This window comes from Scyliorhinus canicula, chromosome 3 (genome assembly GCF_902713615.1).
Source record: "Scyliorhinus canicula chromosome 3, sScyCan1.1, whole genome shotgun sequence".
Lineage (NCBI taxonomy): Eukaryota > Metazoa > Chordata > Chondrichthyes > Carcharhiniformes > Scyliorhinidae > Scyliorhinus > Scyliorhinus canicula.
Window position 1 is genome coordinate 23,455,489 of NC_052148.1, and position 20,599 is coordinate 23,476,087.

General features: G+C 43.2%; 1 protein-coding gene across 1 annotated transcript in view; it reads left to right on the forward strand.

Annotated features, from left to right (window-relative positions):
* atrn (attractin) overlaps positions 1-20,599 on the forward strand; it is a 382,044-nt gene that overhangs the window by 130,615 nt on the left and 230,830 nt on the right. Inside the window, exons 12-16 of the mRNA XM_038792945.1 lie at positions 3,696-3,780; positions 8,569-8,789; positions 10,092-10,213; positions 13,049-13,187; positions 14,707-14,888. Coding sequence (XP_038648873.1) covers positions 3,696-3,780; positions 8,569-8,789; positions 10,092-10,213; positions 13,049-13,187; positions 14,707-14,888 — 749 coding nt within the window. The remainder of the gene's footprint in view (positions 1-3,695; positions 3,781-8,568; positions 8,790-10,091; positions 10,214-13,048; positions 13,188-14,706; positions 14,889-20,599) is intronic.

Sequence of the window (20,599 nt, forward strand, 5' to 3'; positions counted from 1 at the left end):
TTGGTGCGGCTGCTTCTGCCAGCTTTCCTCCCCGATTCTTTTGTCGGGCTACCCGTGGCCTTCTTCGGAAAGGCTTTTTTGCAAAATGAGACCCAATGCATTTTTTCCAATTAAGGGGCAATTTAGTGTGGCCAATCCACCTACTCTGCACATCTTTGGGTTGTGGGGGCGAAACCCATGCAAACACGGGGAGAACGTGCAACCTCCACACGGACAGTGACCCAGGGCCGGGATCGAACCTGGGACTGTGGGGCAGCAATGCTAACCACTGCGCTGTCAGATTCGCGAAGTCTTTGAATATTTCTCTGCCAACTATCTCTTATTCACACCAACCTGCTGGCTGGAACACAAAATCTGCTGAAAAACCAGGCAAAAACGATCAAAATAAAAGGGCCCTGCAGGATCCACATTTTGTACAACCTCCTCTCGCATGTTGTCACCTGAAGTCAGCTTTTTAATAACTTGTCCTGTGGTTCACCCCACTCGGTAAATACATTTTTTGATATAAAATGTCACAGCAATACCCTCCATTACTTTGCTGATGATTGAGAGTAGATTAATTGTAACTTTTGCAGTATTTTGAATTGTTAGTGCCTTTGCTATTGTCCTGTAGGACTGATGCCACCTGTGATGTACTTCCATAGGCACTGCCTTGAGTGTTGAGAGTCTCTGCGGGCAAGGGTATCGTGTCTTGGAACAGAACTGAGCATGATCCTGATCTTATTTGGTGTCCAAGTCCCATGTGGTATATTTAATCATCCCATCAGAGGAGATTAGTGACAGTTTTTTTAAATTAGGAATTTTTAATGAGCTGGTATTAGATGCAAAATGCAAACTAAAAGGCGAGGTCTCATTTTAATGTGCGCCACTGTACAAGGTACAGAATAAATATTGTCAGAGCATTCCTAAGTCAAACACAATTATCCATTTACTCTTCTAATTGCTATCTTTAAATCAATTCACCAGACTAGGGAAAGCATTGAAATGTACTCTTCATGTGGCCCCAGGTATTCCCTGTCCAATTTTTTCAAATTGTTGATAACAATTGTCTTGTTTTGTTCATGTTCTAGTGGTGCAGAATGATTGCATCTTGAGGCATATTGTAGCCAAATTTGATAGGCTGCATTGGGAACTCCCCTGTCATTGGACTCTATGGTGGTTTGCACTGTTCCAAATGTGGCGCACTCTTTTCAGCATCGAGTCTGCACTGACCCTCAGAAAGAGCACCTATCTAGGCCCCCCTGCCAGATTCCCGTAACCTCAGCTCACCTGCACATCCCTGGGCACTGAGGCAACTTTTATCATGGCCAATCCACCTAACCTGCACAGCTTTGGACTTTGGGAGGAAACAAGAGCACCTGGCGCAAACCCACGCAAACATGGGGAGAATGTGTAGACGCCACACAGTCACCCAAGGGTGGAATTGAACCCAGGTCCCTGGCATTGTGAGGCAGTATTGCTAGCCACTGTGCCACCCAATGAACATGAGCAGTGCTTCCTCTCCTGGACTGACTGAAGCTGCAGCATGAGTTCCTGGCACTGAAGACGAGATTCCTATTTATAATAGGCTTCCGAAAACTTCTGAAGTTCTACCTTCATATTCTCATATTGTTCCCCTCCAAGTCACTCACTACCCCGGCTTAGACCTTCACTGTTTCTGGGTGAAGATCCTGGAACTCCCTCCCTACCAGTACTATGGGTGTGCCTACACCCCAGGGACTCCAGCGGGTCAAGAATGCAGCTCACTACCACCTTCTGAAGGGCAACTTGGGATGGGCAATAAATGTTGGCCTAACCGGTGACTCTCTCATCCCATAAAAGAACTTTAAAAAAAATCTGTATCAGTCCAAATTATGTGAATTTTCAGCTACAATGATTTGTTAGATGTTTCCTTTTGTTTAATCAACTCTTCCATCTCTCTGATCCCATAGTTCTGTCACTAGAGCTTTGCGAGCAGAATGAACCACCATGTTTGCAAACTGTGCTTTTGACTTGGTGTTTCCGCCAAGTAATAAGTTAGCGTGAACAATTTTGCTTGGTGCTATCTCTGGTCTCATTACCTCTTTTAAGCTATCTAATATTGAGAAACACATTCATATTCTCGAATGTTGGTCTGTTTGACAACTTCAGTAACCTATAGAGATTTGACTCAATGTTGTTTCCCGGTGCTACTGATTAGTGGGAGGAAAATTTTCTCTAGGTGGCTGTGGACCAGTTCTGAAGAACGTCCTGGTAATATTTACCAAGATAAGTTTAATATTTGTTCACTTTTAGAATTCTGGAGCATTTGCATAGGCAATTAATAATAATCTCTATTAGTGTCGCAAGTAGGCTTACATTAACAGTGCCGTTAACGTTACTGTGAAAATCTCCTAGTCGCCACACTGTGGCGCCTATTCAGGTACACAGAGGGAGAATTCAGAATGTCCAATTTACCTAATAAGCATGTCTTTGAGGACTTGTGGGAGGAAACCAGAGCACTCGGAGGAAACCCATGCAGACACAGGGCGAATGTGCAGACTCCGCACAGACAGTGACCCAAGCCGGGAATCGAACCCGGGTCCCTTGCGCTGTGAAGCAACAGTGCTAGCAATTGAATGGGTTTCCATAGAATCCCTACAGTGCAGAAGTTGGCCATTCAGCTCATCGAGTCTGGACCGACCATCTGACAGGGCACCCTACCTAGGCCCACTCCCCCACCCTATCCCCACCTAACCTGCACATATTTGGACAATAAGGGGTAATTTATAATGGTCAATCCAACGAACCTGCACATTTCTGGACTGTGGGAGGAACCTGGTGGAAACCCGTACAGACACTGAGAACGTGCAATCTTCGCAGTCACCCAAGGCTGGAATTGAACCCGGGTCCCTGGCACTTTGAGGCAGCAGTGTGAACTATTGGGTCATCCACGGGTTTGGTACGGACTGATGTTTCTCCTGTCTGCCAATGCATTATGTTTTTAAATGTTACAATATAATGAGTTGATTAATTGAGTATGAAGGTTGAGAAAAGAATGCCAACATCTAGAGTCCTGAAACTAAGTCTAAGCAGGGTTTGACATTATATTGTATGGTACCATAATAATCTTTATTATTGTAACAAGTAGGCTTACATTAACACTGCAATGAAGGTACTATGAAAAGCCCCTAGTCTCCACATTCCGGCACCTGTTCGGGTACACAGAGGGAGAATTCAGAATGTCCAAATTACCTAATAAGCACATCTTTCGGGACATCTGGGAGGAAACCGGAGCACCCGGAGGAAACCCACACAGACACGGGGAGAATGTGCAGACTCCGCTCAGACAGTGACCCAAGTCTGAATCGAACCTGGCACCCTGGTGCTCTGAAGCAACCGTGCTAACCACTATGCTAAAACCAGTAACCAGAGGTCATGTCTCATGTTAAATAACTGCTCTGGTTTTCATGTGGCTCCACGCCTACACCATGTCGTTGATAACCTCATGAAAACTATGAGCAAACAAATAACACAATTATTGAGCCTCTCGTGGGACAAATTGCAAAACTTTAAATTTCGAAAGTAAACCTTATGATAATGAATAAATCTTAGTGTAATTGTGCCAGTAATTAAAGTAAATTTTATGCACGTTACTATATAGTATAAGTTGGTTTCATTTTAATCCATGACCAAGCTTGATAGTCTTTTGGTTATCTTACTTTGTGTGTCCACAGCTTGCGACGAGTGGTCTGTATTGCCGACACCTGATCTTTCTCACAATGTCAACCGGTTCGGTCATTCAGCAGTGTTCAGCAATGGGTAAGGAGCAGATATTTAATTTTTAATCATAGCTAAGACTTTGTCTTGTTAAATCTGGTGATGTTGAAATATTTTGAGGAGTCTTCAATGTTTACCTGCATCACAAGCTAAATATTAGAAAGCGGCTTGATGGCACAGTGGTTAGCACTATTGCCTCAGCACCAGGGACCTGGATTCAATCCCAGCCTTGGCTGACGATTTGTGTGAAGTTTGCACTTTCTCCTTGTGTCTGCGTGGGTTTTCTCCGGGTGCTCTGGTTTCCTGCCATAATCCAAAGATGTGTAGGTTAGGGGATTGGCCATGCTAAATCGCTCCTTAGTGACCAGGGATGTGAAGGTTAGGTTCAGGGGTTATTGAGACGTGAATTGAGGTGGAGTGCTCTTTCAGAGGGTCGGTGCAGACTCGATGGGCCAAATGGCCACCTCCTGCACTATAGGGATTCTATGGTTCTATTCTATGAATTTTCCTCTTAGCCTCCTTCTCTCCAAGGGGAAGGGTCCATAACTGAAGCTTCACATCCCTGGAACCATTCTTGTAAACCTCTTCTGCACTCGCTCCAATGCATTCACATTCTAGTGTGGCACCCAAAACTGTACACAATTCTCCAGCTGAGGCCCAACTAATGTTTTGTATAAGTTCGGCGTAACCTCCTTGCTCTTGTACTCGATGTCCCTATTAACAAACCCAGCAAACTATTTATTCGCTGCTCTCTCCACCTGTTTTTCCACCTTCAATGATCTATGCATGTATGCACCAAGCTCCCTCTGCTCCTGCACTCCCTTAAGAATTGTATCCCTTATTTTATATTGTCCGCCCATGTTCTTCCTATCAAAATGCATCACCTCACTTCTCCACATTGAACTTCATCTGCTGCTTATTCGCCCAATCCAACTAGTTTGTCCTTTTGACATTCTGCACTATCCTCTTCACAGATAACAATGCTTCCTATTCATATCATCCGCAAACTTTGAAATTGTCCCCTCCACTATATATATATATATATAATATATATTAATATATATAACAAGGGTCCCAATACCAACCCCTGGGGAACCACACTATAAACCATCCTCCATTACTGTTTCCTATTGCTCAGCCAATTTTTTAAATCCACTTTTCTACTGTCCTATTTGGTCCTTTTGAGCTGTAACTTAATTCACAGGTCTGTTGTGTGGCACTGTATTGAATGCATTTTGCAAGTCCATGTACACCACATCAACAACATTACCCTCATGGACCCTTTTATCGCTTCAAAAAGCTCTGAATTTCATAATTGCTGGAATAATTGTTTCCAGCACTGAAGTTAAACGGACTGGTCTGTAATTATTGGGCTTATCCTTGCAATCTTTTTGAACAAGGGCATAATGTTTGTAATTCTCCAGCCCTCTGGCACCTCCCCTGAGCCTAGAGAAGACTGAAAGATTATACCCAGCCCCCAACCAATTTCTCCTCTCCCTTCAATATCTTTGGATGCATCTCATCTGGACCTGGGAACTGAGCTAAGTAGAGACATTCTATCCAACACTTTTGCTCAGCAGTTTTGAAGCCTTCTAGTGTAAGAGTTTCCTCCTCTGTCACCATGGCCTGGGTAACATCTACCTCCTTGGTAAAGACAGATGGAAAGTATTTATTTAATGCTCAGCCATGCCCCCAGCCTCCATGTATAAATTCTCTTTTAAGTCTCTAATCAGCCCTACTCCTCATACCAAGCATTTACTATTTATATGCCTTTAGAAGACTGGGATTCCCCTTTATATGGCTGCAAGTATTTTCTCATAATCCCTCTTTACTTCTCTAATGAGCTTTTTCAACGCACCTCTGTATTCCTCTTGGTGCTCAACTGTATTTTCTATCTGACACCTGTCATAAGCAAACTTTCCCTTTATCATAATTTCTAACTCCTTTTTCACCCAGGGAACTTTGGATTTGTTTGCCCTACATTTCCCTTTTGAGGGAATATACCTCGACTGTGCCTGAAACATTTCTGTTCGGAAGTTAGCCTATTGGCTACAGTTCTCCCCGTCAACCTTTTGTCCATTTTTTCCAACCCAGCTCTGTCCTTGCCCCATTGAAATTGGCTTTCCTTTAGCTAATTCTTAATCTGGATTGGCGACTGTCCTTTTCTATCATGATCCTAAATTTACCTCCCGGTACAATGATCATGGTCTCTGAAACGTTCCCCCACTGATGCTTGAGAGCACCAACTTGAAACGTTAACTCTGTTTCTCTCTCCACAGATGCTGCAAAACCTGCTGAGTGTTTCCAGCATTTTCTGTTTTTATTTCATGTTTTCAGCATCTGCAGCATTTTGCTTTTAGAGAAGTAGTGTTCATACTTTGGCCACAGGAATTCAGTGGTTGATTAAAATTTTGGATAGACATATCCCTGAGTGGTCTGATTACCTGTGCCATCTCTCAATGAGTATATTTGAGAAGTTACTTCCTTGTGTTTCATTTCAAGTTTTAAAAAAAAGTCCAGTTCCAAAGTCCTGTGGCGGGGAAATTTGGCATATTTTTGAAAGTTGCCCATTCATAGAACATAGAACATAGAACATTACAGCGCAGTACAGGCCCTTCGGCCCCCGATGTTGTGCCGACCTGTGAAACCACTCTAAAGCCCATCTACACTATTCCCTTATCGTCCATATGCCTATCCAATGACCATTTGAATGTGTTTAGTGTTGGCGAGTCCACTACGGCAGGGCATTCCACGCCCTTACTATTCTCTCAGTAAAGAACCTACCTCTGACATCTGTCCTATCTCTATCTCTCCTCAATTTAAAGCTATGTCTCCTCGTGCTGGACATCACCATCTGAGGAAAAAGGCTCTCAATGTCCACCCTATTTAATCCTCTGATCATCTTGTATGCCTCAATTAAGTCACCTCTTAACCTTCTTCTCTCTAACGAAAACAGCCTCAAGTCCTTCAGCCTTTCTCATAAGATCTTCCCTCCATACCAGGCAACATCCTTGTAAATCTCCTCTGTACCCTTTCCAATGCTTCCACATCCTTCCTATAATGTGGCGACCAGAACTGCACGCAATACTCCAATTGCGGCCGCACCAGAGTTTTGTACAACTGCAACATGACCTCATGGCTCCAAAACTCAATTCCTCTACCAATAAAAGCTAACACACCGTACGTCTTCTTAACAACCCTCTCAACCTGGGTGGCAATTTTCAGGGATCTACGGACATGGACACCGAGATCTCTCTGCTCATCCACACTACCAAGAATCTTACCATCAGCCCAGTACTCTTGTATTCCTGTTATTCCTTCCAAAATGAATCACCTCACACTTTTCTGCATTAAAAATGGCCATTTTTGCTGTACTGTGTCTTGAACTTTTTAAAAATTGGCTTCCTTTGACTTTCCACTTTTTTTCTTGGGTATGGGAAAGATTTTTAATTTTTAAAATAGTTGTTATTAAAAAAACATAGAAAATAGGAGCAGGAGTAGGTCACTCGGCCCTTCGAGCCTGCTGTGCTATTAATTATGACCATGGCTGATCATACAACTAAGTAACCTCTTCCTGTTTCCCCCCCCCCGTATCCTTTGATCCCATTAGCCCCAAGAGCTATATCTAACTCCTTGAAAACATACAATGTTTTGGTCTCAACTGCTTTCATTACCTCAACTGGCGGTGAATTCCTCAGGCTCGCCACTCTCTGGGTGAAGCAATTTCTCCTATTCTCTGACCTAAATGGTTTACCCCGTATCCTCAGACTGTGACCTCTAGTTCAGGACTTCCCCCACCCTCGGAAACATCCTTCCTGTCTAGTCCTGTTAGAATTTTGCAGGTTTCTCTGAGATCCCCCCTCATTATTCTAAACTCCAGCCAATATGATTCTAACCGACTCAATTTCTCCTCGTACATCAGTGCTGCCATCCTAGAAATCAGTCTGGTAAACCTTCGCTGCACTCCCTCTATAGCAAGACTATCCGTCCTCTGATAAGACCAAAACGGTGCACAATATTCCAGGTGTGGCCTCACCAAGGCCCTGTATAATCGCAGCAAGACATCATTGCACCTGTGCTCAAATCATTTTGCTATGAAGGCCAACATACCATTTGCCGCCTTTACCACCTGCTGCACCAGCATGCTTACCTTCAGCGACAGGTGTACGAGGATACCCATGTCAGTTGCACATTCCCTTATCCCAATCAACATCCATTGAGATAATAATTTGCCTTCCCGTTTTTACCACCAAAATGGATAACCTCACATTTATCCATAATATGCTGCATCTGCTGTGCATTTGCCCACTCACTCAACTTGTCCAAATCACACTGCAGGATTTCTGCATCCTGCTCACAGCTCACCCTCCCATCCAGCATTATGTCACCTGCAACTTTGGAGATGTTCTATTTTGTTCCTTCATGCAAATCATTAATGTACATTGTGAATAGCTGGGGTCCCAGGAATGACCCTTGGCATGCACTAGTCATTGCCCGCCACCTGGAAAGAGACCTATTTAGTCCTACACTTTGTTTCCTATATAATGTAGAATGGACCATATGACAATCACTGGACCAGGAAGCTATTCATGTCACTATTCATTCATCTATACTAAAAATTCACATGGGACCTCTATTTCAGTATTAAGCCAAAGTTTTCTTTGGAGCTGACTCCCTGCCAGCTTAGAAACGCTCTGTTGGTTGCTGTAGGATCTAGAAAAATCTCAACTTAATACCTGCTGGAATATTCACAAGCAAGGGCTTGTGAAAGATTTTTCAGAAATATTCTGGACAAAGGCTGGATTCTGATGTGTTTTTCCTTGTTTTCAGCACCATGTACATTTTTGGCGGGTTCAACAGTCTTCTGCTCAGCGACGTTCTGATGTTTACCCCAGCCAGTTGTGAGTCTTTCTCTGATGAAGTGGCATGTGTTGGTGCAGCCCCTGGAATCCATTGTGTGTGGAACATCAACATGATGGGTTGTGTGCCCTGGGAAATGGCAACAGCAAAAGAAAAGCAACAGATTGTTGACGTGTGCCCCAACAAAACATGTATGTCCTTAATATTGCTTTTTCCGGTTCTAGCATTCCTAAGTTGATTTTAAATTTGTGTCTGAATGGTTTAAAAAATGTCTTGTGCTGTCCGACACACATTTTGAAATTCGGCTTGTTGCTGTTCTTCAGCTGAAAGACAAATCCACAGACCACCATTAACCTTTCCTCGAGGACGAGTCGACCTGCTTGAGGGTTGGCTCGGACATTTTCCCTTCATTATTTCTCGTTTGTCTATCAATGGAGTGATTTATTCAAAAAGCAAATTTGGCTTTTTCTATCTGTGGAGTGAAATTGCAAGTGGCCTTCTCTGGTGCTGTAGAGTCCTCTGTTCATAGGGATGTGGGAATATTTTTGGGGTGTTGGGGGCAGCTGTGTTATACCTACTCATATCTTTCGAATAAATGTCTTTCCCTGGCGTTTGTTTGAATGCTTTGGAAAATCAGGAAAAGGTTTTCCATGGTGATTCCTGAAATGTGCCACACACTTTCCTGCACCCCGCTCCAGCCCAGTGCCCCACTTGGAAATAAACACAGTTGGGTAGTGTGAAGTTAGGTGTGTATGCCGTTGCTTTCACTTTCCATTTGTTTTCTCAAAATTCAGAGGTGTGGCAGCACGTTTGAAGTCTCCCCTCTTCATTGGGGAATGGACAACATGGGTCTTTCCTCTGTCAGCTATTATGTGGAAACCGATTTCTTGTTTAATTTTGTTGACATGCAATATAATGAAAGGCTTAGTTCTAGCCGTGATGTTCGCAAAGAGAGCATTGTTGCACAACAGAGCTACACGGTTTTGATCGTGATCCACAGGTTCGGTAATGGTGAACTAAGTAACAGTAAAATGGCAGTGATACTGTGACTATGACTAAATGTGGCAAACGTCATAAAATAGTTCATCCGAACAGATAAGGGTGAACAGTAAAATATGGCTCGTTTCATTTTGAGTTGGTTCTTCCTGCTCACAGGATTGATTTGCACGTGGCTTATACAGTGCACTTAGCATGATTTGTCACTTAAGAATATGAATTAAGTGGTCTGCAGTACAAAAAACTATTTATATGGAAATCTTTTCATATTTACAATACTATTTTGGATCAAGTTCAGTTTGGAAATTCCCCGGAGATGTAACAGCAGAGCAATCACCAGGCCCTGCTGGTGGTTGGACTGCAGAACGTGCTCAGTTAAGGTGAAATTAGCTTTATAGGATGGCTCCAGGGCATATTTCCATAGAAATCACTGGTGTTTGAACATATCTTATTTCTATATTCATTAAAAATGTTTTTTCCTCTCCACTGTACTACAGATGCAGATAATGAAAAGTGTGATCAGTATACTGATTGCTACAGCTGTACAGTAAACACAAATGGCTGTCAATGGTGTCATGATAAGTGCTTGTCTAAGAATAGTAACTGCACGGAAGCCACTGTGAGTATAGCGACCAATCCTTCAGAATGTTTTTGTATTGTCCATTTAACTATCATTTTTCTGGTGTGTTCCAGAATAAGCTATCTTTGTAAAATAAGCTATTTTTGTTGTGTTAAACAAAATGACAGCAGTGGACTTGACTCAGTTCTGAATATGATGGACGCAGTGCTGTTTATCTTGGTAGAAAACATTTACCAAGGAAAAGGATGTTTTGCATTGATAAAGCTCCTCAGAAATCCTGAAATGTTTGCAGTCCCTTCAAATACCATGAATTACCTCAAACAGTTATGATTATTAGTTAAACAAACCTCAAGGCCATTTTTACACACAATCCCAGAAAATGTATGAGATCGATATTCATGGTTTGGTTATGGAGGTGACGTTTGAAGGAGCGAGATTAGCCAGTTCAGCAGAGAAAGCCTGCCTGCTCCTCTTTGGTTCGCACTTGCTTCACAGTGCCAGGGACCCGTCTTCAATTCTGGGCTTGGGTCACTGTCTGTGTGGAGTCTGCACGTTCTCCCCGTGTCTGTATGGGTTTCCTCCGGGTGCTCCGGTTTCCTTCCACAAAAGTCCCGAAAGACATGCTTGTTAGGTGAATTGGACATTCTGAATTCTCCCTCCGTGTACCCGAACAGGTGAACTAGGAGATTTTCACAGTCACTTCAATACAGTGTTAATGTAAGCCTACTTGTGACACTAATAAAGATTATTATTATTCACATACTGGCTTGGGATCCCTAAAACTATGCGAACCAAGTTATTGCCTTGGTATAATGTCTTATCTGAAGAATGACACCTCTTGAAATGTAACACTTCAGCCCAGATTATGCACATGCCTTGGAGCAGGATTGAGCCCCCAACCTTGTAAAACTGAAGTCCGATTGCTCATGCTGGGCTGATAAATTTTTATGTCTTTATTTTTTTAAATATAAATTTAGAATACCCAATTCATTTTTTCCAAATTAGGGGCAATTTAGCGTGGCCAATCCACCAAGCCTGCACATTTTTGGATTGTGGGGATGAAACCCACGCAAACATGAGGAGAATGTGCAAACTCTACACGGACTCAGTGACCCAGAGCCGGGATTGAACCTGGGACCTCAGTGCCGTGAGGCTGCAGGGCTAACCCACTGCACCACCATGCTGCCCTCCTGGGCTGATAAATTCAAACTAGATGCGAGAAAAGAATTGGGATGAAAAATAGATAGATTTTGTTTGTAGGTCAGATAGCATCCACTTTACTTTCTGCTTGCAAACATGTTCCGTTCACTCAGACAGAAAAAGCATTAGCTCCATAATCTTTGTGAAAGTGATAAAAGAGTTTAAAGACTTTTTCCACTGAAAAGCAAAGAATTACATTCCAATAACGAGGCAAGGGTAGTGAGTACCAAATAATGTGCTTCCGTAATACTGGTGAAGAGAGATGGCAAAGAAGGACTGAAAGAAATCGATAAGAAACAGTTTGCTTAAATCTTCACTCATTTGTGTGTAGGTTATTCTTGAAGTGGCTGTATTGTAGGGAATATTTATTGCCAAGATTAGTTGAAGGCTCAGCATCCATTTTGCCAGGCACGTGCAACTTGGAATAGTCGGAGAGGAGGGCATGGATCAGTAAGCAAATGGTTAGGAAAGACGAACCTTGAATATTGCAAGGGGACGGAAAGACTGAAGGGAAGGATTTTCACATTGGAGTTACTGGGAGATGATGAGAAGGAGATTGAAGCTTAATTTTAGTATGGATAGCTTATGCAGCATGCAGAGCATCTTGTGGCACATTTGGAGTGTTGGAGGATCAATGGAGTCAAATTTGGAAGACTGCCATTGTTAGCATTGATACAAATAGTGTAAAATACTGAGACGAGAGCTCAGCTGTGAGATGGAATATGTCTTGAGTTGGTGAAGTAATTCCAGAATTAGGCCATTGAATGCATGGCCACCAATGGTGGAATGATGAAAATCAGGAATGCATAGAGGATAAGAATTGGAGGAAAATCAATTAGCAATAACTTCTAGCCTCTCCAGTGCCGGATTTGGGGACACCCTCTCGGAAGTTCCCAGGTGAAGGTTTACTCGGTAATTGTCCAGTAGGGCACCCGTTCAGCTGGGAACCATCCAATAAAGTAATTTAAATCGCTTACTTTGGATGGTTCGGCCAGTTTTACACTCTGAAAGAGTTAGAAGTGTATCCCATTAATTTGCCTCTGAGAAACCTACCTGCTTTCTTTCAGTGGACCTTTAAACTTTCCGGCTTTAAAACAACTAGTGCTCTCAAAAGGGGGCATGCCTTCTCCGCTCTGCTTCTGTTGCACTCTGTCGCTGGAACCATGGATGCGCTTCACTTCCTCAGTGTCATCTGGCCTGAGTCAGGAAGGTCAGGCAAGGCAGGTAGTTTCCATTTTAGGTTCAGGTAATTCACTATGGGGTGACAATCCACCACTGATTGCCACTCTGGGAAGTTACGAGCCAATATCTCAATGTTGAGGCGTTTGAAGAGGTTACAGTGATGGGACATAGTGACCAAGGAAGGATTTGAATCCAAGGTTGACAATTTTGAGATAGAGGACACAAGCTGAGATGGGTTTGCGAGAGTTAAGTTAATGAATGAACAGGACCATGCTAGTTGAGAGATGGGCAGCAGAGTTTAGAGGTGAGCTTGTTTATGCACAGTGAAGGGTGGAAGGCCAGCCAAGAGAGCATTGGTATAGTTGAAATTTAAGGTAACAAATTGATAAGATGTGCAATGTACCTTGAAGTTTTCTGATCTTGAGCCTTTGTTCGTATCATAATAGAGTGGGTTGTGTCAGTTAACAAGCATATTTAAAATTTTCTTTTCAGGTATCAATCTGGGATTATGAGTCGTGTCCAAAAGATAAACCTGAGTATGTTTGTAACAAACTGACTAGTTGTAAAAGTTGTGCCATGGACCAGAACTGCCAATGGGAACCCAGGAACCAGGAATGCATCCCGTTACCTGGTAGGTTTTTAGTTTGTTTTCTTGTCATACTTGAAATACCTTACAATTCTCCAGTCTGGTCCGGGCGACACTGGTGACTTTCTCCAGCTCTCACTTCTTGATGTTGCAGCTATTGTTCCCTAGGAATGTAACAGTCATTGAACAAGAAGAGTACTCTTGCAAGTAGACAATTGTGGGGAGGATAACATTTTTGTGATGGCAGGGTGGATGCATAAGGAGAGCTCGAGTTGGTTAGGATTCTGTTAGCTGACGTTTAGAAGAATTGGGGGGGGGGGAGATCTCCTAGAAACCTATAAAATTCTAACAGGACTAGATAGGGCAGATGCAAGAAGGATGTTTTCTGATGTGGGTGTGTCCATAACCAAAGGTCAGAGTCTGAGGATACGGGGTAAAGCATTCGGGACTGAGAAGAAGAGAAATTTCTTCACCCAGGGATTGGTGAGCCTGTGGAATTTGTTACCACAGGAAGTAGTTGAGGCCAAAACATTGTATGTTTTCAAGAAGCAGTTAGATATAGCACTTGGGGCAAAGGGGATCAAAGAATATGGGGGAAGGTGGGATTAGGCTATTGAGTTGGATGACCAGCCATGATCATAATGAATGGTTGTGCAGGCTCAAAGGGCTGAATGGCCTCTTCCTATTTTCTGTGTTTCTAAGCACATTTAGGGGCGGTGTATTCACGTTATCCTGATTGCTTTTTTTCTTGGAATTTGAACAACTACATCACTCTAACCCTTCACCCTTGCTTAACTGCCAAACTTTGTCATGTTGTAGTTAACCTATGGAATCTTTCATATTTTGCAAAACAGTGTAGAATTAAAATGGTTCCCTGGACTAGTCCCGCATCACCGCCAGCAGCACAATGGCACATTTTACATCTCAAATTATATGATATCTAAACAGTATTTGTGGTAAAGAGCCATGAGACACAATTTCATATCCAACTTGCGCTGATCGTGCAGTTTTGTATCATGGGAATTATCTTTAGTTCAGTTATCAAGTTAACCCGCCTGTGAAATGTGAAGCATATCTCTGTCTTCCACTCTGGAACACAAACCTCTACTTGTTAAATTGTGCTTTAAAACTGATATAACTGGGGTCTGGATTTTGAAGACATTAATATGTACTTTTGTGTTTAAAAGGGAGAAGGAATTGTTGGCATGTAGCTTCAAACAATTCCCATTTCAGCTTGCTATGAAGCTGCTTTTTGTTTACTTGTTTTACTAGTAGTGCATGATTGATGGGCTGTGAAGTGGACACGTGAAAGAGGGAGAGTGGTGATGGAGGGAAATGAAGCTTGCTGGTACATCAGCATGTCAACAGCCATTTGCATCACACGCATATACAGTATTTGTCTGCTTGGAGGAACAATGCATATTTTTAAGCAAATTTGAAAGTCTCCTATGTAGCCTTCAAAACGCGGTTGCAGTTATGTATCTTTGATTTTCAAATCAAAATGGATGGAAAGCAGTATTGTGTTTCATTTTGAAGTGTTTATTTTTCAAATTGGCATCTACAGAAACCATCTGTGGGGAGAGTTGGCACTTGGTGGGAAACTCATGTCTGACGATCACCATCGCAAAAGATAACTATGATAATGCAAAGCTGTTTTGTCGGGGTCAGAATGCAGCACTTGCCTCACTTACATCACAGAAGAAAGTCGAATTTGTGCTCAAGGAATTACAGATTATGCATGTGTTGGTGAGTTTAATTTGCTTTCAGCGGATCTTGCTTGGGAGTTTTAGGTTCCACTGAACTTTCCTCCATTCTAAATCAAGCATCTGTACATAATTGGCGTATACATCAATTATGTGGTATTGAACTACGCGGATCCAAGAATATTTCAAACAACAATCACAAGTCCGCAACCAAAAATTCGGATAAGGCTCAGTCCACCGAACAAGGCCGAGCTAATTGACTCGTAATTAGCAATTGTTGAATTCCTACAATTTAAACCAAACTTGTTCATGAACAATGCTGGATATGATTGGGATCTAAATGTTCCAGGTTACAGTTTCTTTAGAAGGGAAAGAGGAATTGGAGAAAGAATGGGATCAATCAATGATGAAATTAGGAGAAAGGAGGGATTTCAGTGAAGTTGATCTGACAGTGGAAACAGCTATGAATTAGGAAGTATAAAATGAGGTCCTTCTCCGGTTGTTGACTGCAGGCTACTAAGTGGGAAGAAATGTATAAACATGGGAACCATGCAGTATGAATAAAGTGGTTATAATGGAAAGTTTTTATATTTGCATGGAATACAGGAACAGGATATTGAGTAGTAAAGTTTATGACAGTTGGTTACCATGATTGGCGGTGCGGTGCACATTGGTTAGAACAAAGAAGAATACAACACAGGAACAGGCCCTTTGGCCCTTCAAGCCTGTACCGGTCATGACACCAACCTTTGCCAAAACCCTCAGCACTTCCTTGTGCTGTATCCCTCTATACACATCCTATCCATGTGTTTGTCAGGATCCCTTTTGAACGCCGTTAATGTGTCTGCTCACACAACCTCCCCTGGCAACACGTTCCAGGCACTCGCCACCCTCTGCGTAAAAAAACCTGCCTCGCACATCTCCTCTAAACTTTGCCCCACAGAACTTAAACCTATGCCCCCTGTTGACTGACCCCTCCACTCTGGGAAGGAGTGCCTGCCCATCCACTCTATCCATGCCTCTCATAATCTTGTCGACTTTGATTTGATTTATTGTCACATGTATTAGTATAAAGTGAAAAGTATTGTTTCTTGCATGCTGTACAAACAATGCATGCCGTACATAGGGAAGGAAGTAGAGACTGCAGAATATAATGTTACAGTTATAGCAAGGTGTAGAGGAAAGATCAACTTAATACGTGGTAGGTCCATTCAAAAGTCTGATGGCAGTAGGAAGAAGCTGTTCTTGAGTTGGTTGGCACGTGACCTCAAACTTTGGTATCTTTTTCCTGATGGAAGAAGGTGGAAGAGAGTATGTTATGACCGGGGTGCGTGGGGTCCTTAATTATGCTGGCTGCCTTTCTGAGGCAGCAGGAATTATAGATAGAGTCAATTGATGGGAGGCTGGTTTGCGAGATGGACTGGGCTACATTCACGACCTTTTGTACTTTCCTGCGGTCTTGGGCAGAGCAGGCTCCATACCAAAGCTGTGATACAATCAGAAAGAATGCTTTCAATGGGGCATCTGTAGAAGTTGGTGAGGGTTGTAGTTGACATGCCAAATTTCCTTAGTCTTCTGAGAAAGTAGAGTCATTGGTGGGCTTTCTTAACTATAGTGTCGGCATGGGGGTATCAGGACAGGCTGTTGGTGATCTGTACACCTAAAAACTTGAAGCTCTCGACCCTTTCTACTTCATTCCCATTGATGTAGGCAGGGTCATGTACTCCACTACGCTTCCTGAAGTCGATGACAATCATCTTTGATTTGTTGACAAGGGAGACCTCTATCAAGTCCCCCCGCAACCTCCATCTTTCTAATGAAAATAGTGTGAGTCTATTCAGCCTCTCCACATAGCTACCACCCTCCAGACCAGGCAACATCCTGGTTAACCTCCTCTGCACCCTCTCAAGTCTCCACATCTTTCTGGCGACCAGAATTGTGTGCAATATTCCAAGTGCAGCAGTACCAAGGTTCTATGCAATGGTAGCATGACTTGCTAGCTTTTATACTCAATGCCCCATCCAATGAAGGCAAGCATTCCGTATGCTTTCTTGACTTCTTGTCCACTTGTGTTGCCTCCTTAAAAGATCTGTGGACCTGCACGCCCAGATCTTTCTGACTTTCTATATTCCTAAGAGTTGTGCCATTTACGGTATATTTCCACTCTGTTAGACCTACCAAAATGCATTACCTCACATTTCTGCGGATTAAACTCCATTTGCAGTTTCTCTGCCCAAGTCTCCAACCTATCTATGTCCTGCTGTATCTTCTGACAATCCTCAACACTATCTACAACTCCACCAACCTGGGCGTCATCCGCGAACTTACTAATCAGACTGGCTACATTTTCCTCAATCCTTTATGCACACCACAAACAACAGAGGCCCAAGCACTGATCCCTGTGGAACACCACTAGTCACAACCTTCCATTGAGTAAAACACCCTTCTACTGCTACCCTTTGCCTTCTGTGACCGAGTCACTTCTGTATCCATCTTACCACTTCACCTCTGATCCCGTGTGACTTCACCTTTTGTACCAGTCTGCCATGAGGCACCGAAGCCCATGTAAGCATCCACCGCCCTCTCTCATCAATCATCTTTGTCACCTCCTCAAAAAACTCGATCAAGTTAGTGAGGCACAACCTCCCCTTCACAAAACCATGCTGTCTATTGCTAATGAGTCCATTTGTTTCCAAATGGGTATCAATCCTGTCCCTGAGAATTCTCTCCAATAATTTACCTACTACTGACGTGAGGATCACTGGCCTATAGTTTCCAGGATTATCCCTGCTACCACAAACAGCGGTACCACATTCGCTATTCTCCAGTCCTCTGGGATCTCACCTGTAGCCAATGAGGATACAAAGATGCCAGTCAAGGCCCCAGCAATTTCCTCCCTTGCTTCCCTCAGTATTCTCCCTTGCTTCCCTCTGTATTCTGGAGTAAATCCAATCTGGCCCAGGAGACTTATCTACCTTATTATCTTTTAAAGGACTCAATGCCACCTCCTTTTCCAGACTGTCCACACACACCCTACCCAAGAATCATCTTCCATAAAGTCCCTTTCTTCAGTGAACACTGATGCAAAGTATTTATTTAGTACCTCGCCCATTTCCTCTGGCTCAACACATAGATTCCCCCCACTGTCCTTAAGTGGACCAATTCTTTTCCTGGCCACCCTCTTTACAAATGAAGCACATTAGCGCTGCTGTCTCACTTAATAAAGCAAATCGATTGGTGAAGGGGTCGAAAAAGAGGACTCACAGGTGACTGGCAAAAGAACTAAAGGCAACATGAGAGTGAGTGGTGAGGAACTGGAATGTAATGCCGGAGGGTGGTACAGGAAGATTCAATCGTGGCTTTGAAAAGGGGATTGGATAATTATCAGACTAGAAAAAGCAATTTGCAGAGCTATGGTAAAAAGGACAGTGAGTGGAACTGGCTAAATTGTTCTTGCAGAGATCTGGCAGTAACATGAAGGGCCGGATGGCCCCCTTCTGTGCTGCAACGATTCTAAGATAATATGAAAATATTTCAGATATGACAAATAAATAGGCTATACTAGTTTTAGCAATGGCTGAAAAAGTAGGATTAATTTGCAAGGATTAATCTGTAAGGAAGTATCTGGGGAATAGTGACAGTAATGTCGTTGAGGATTACGAGTTATCCACCAACGCTCTAAATTAACCCCTGGGATCAAAGCAAACTACCAACTTGCCACAGCTGACCCATGCAAAGTCATAAAGCCTGCAGAGATGCAAGAAATCCAGGACTAAGCACGTCCCGGGAAGGCCCGATGCAGGATGAAAAACCGAATTATGGGACAGTTGGTTACCATGACTGGCGGTACGGTGCACAGTGGTTAGCGCTGCTGTCTCAGCACCAGGGACCTGGGTTCCAGTCGGGCCTTGGGTGACTGTCCATGTGGACTTTGCACGTTCTCTCATGTCTGCATGGGTTTTCTCTGGGTGCTTTGGCTTGTCCCCTCATTCCAAAGATGTACAGGTGAGGTGGATTGGCCATTATCAATGTGAGGAGTCACGGGGAGTGGGCTAAATAGAGGGCTCTCTTGGAGGGTCGGTGCAGGCTCGATCGGCTGAATGGCCTCCTTCTGCACTGTAGGTATTCTATGGATGCCTACATTCTATGAATGAAGAAAATAAATAAAGAAAGCTTCAAAGGGATGATAGACAAATTGATTGCAGTAAACTGGCCTGAATTGTGCAAAACCCTACTGGCAAACTGAGAAATATTTGTTATGATTCAGAATTCATATGTACCTCCAAATGGTTAAACCCCCATCATTGCTGTAAAGCACACATGCTGAACAAATAAAACAAAAGACTGGATTAAGTATTACACACAAACACATGCTAGGAGAAGGTTAAATCCGGAAGATTGGGAAAATTAAATTTAAAGGAACAAGAGATACAAAAATAGGAGGTGCCTGTGTAGCCTTGCAGTCGGCATTGGCTCTGATCCCATACAGGCAATATCAGAAATTCAAGCACATTGAATTGTAATAACCATTTGATGCAAGCTGGTATTCAAGTTGGTACAAGGGTGGCACGGTTGCACAGTGGGTAGCACTGTTGCTTCATCGCACCAGGGTCCCAGGTTCGATTCCCGTCTTGCGTCACTGTCTGTGCGGAGCCTGCACGTTCTCCATGTGCCTGCGTCGGTTTCCTCCGGGTGCTCCAGTTTCCTCCCACAAGTCCTGAAAGACGTTCTTGTTCGGTGAATTGGACATTCTGAATTCTCCCTCTGTGTACCTGAACAGGCGCTGAAATGTGGCGACTAGGGGATTTTCACAGTAACTGCATTGCAGTGTTAATGTAAGTCTACTTGAGACAATAAAAAAGAGGGTCTGGTTTAGCACAGTGGGCTTGTAGTGCAGAACAAGGCCAGCAGCGCGGGGTCAATTCCCGTACCGACCTCCCTGAACAGGCGCCGGAATGTGATGACTAGGGGCTTTTCACAGTAACTTCATTGAAGCCTACTTGTGACAATAAGCGATTATTATTTATTATTATTCAGTAGTGTTAGGAGTCCAAGTAGGGATAAAGAGGGCATTCTCTGGAAGAAACAGTTTTCTGCATGCATCTGTGCTGAGACCTCAGACTTACACCAGAAATATCAATTATTTGGATTAGGACTGGAGAGTTGTCGATCCAGGTTTACAATGATGTGGAGATGCCGGCGTTGGACTGGGGTGAGCACAGTAAGAAGTCTTACAACACCAGGTTGAAGTCCAACAGGTTTGTTTCAAACATGAGCTTTCGGATCACTGCTCCTTATTGACATATCTCTTCATTCACCTGAGGAAGGAGCAGTGCTCCGAAAGCTCGTGTTTGAAACAAACCTGTTGGACTTTAACCTGGTGTTGTAAGACTTCTTACCAGGTTTACAATGACAATACAGTTAGAAGGGACAGGAGATTGTGTGGTTTGATGTGGAATTTGAAGGCTTATTGAAACAACACCCTGGGCTTGTGCACGGTCAATTCCTGCCTCTCGGGACCTGGAGTCCCAACACAAGTGAATTAACCAGTAATTTGTATCGAAGTCTCAATCTTTGGTCCTTGGCTTCCCAATAATTTACAGTCACCAGGTTTGTAAGTTTATTGTTTATTTATAACAGAAATAAAGATGAAATGTGCAGTAATTACAGCAGAATAATGACAGGCTAACTTACTACCCCCCTTAACGGTCCCACCCTCTACCCTCACACACATACAAGACAAACAAACAAAGG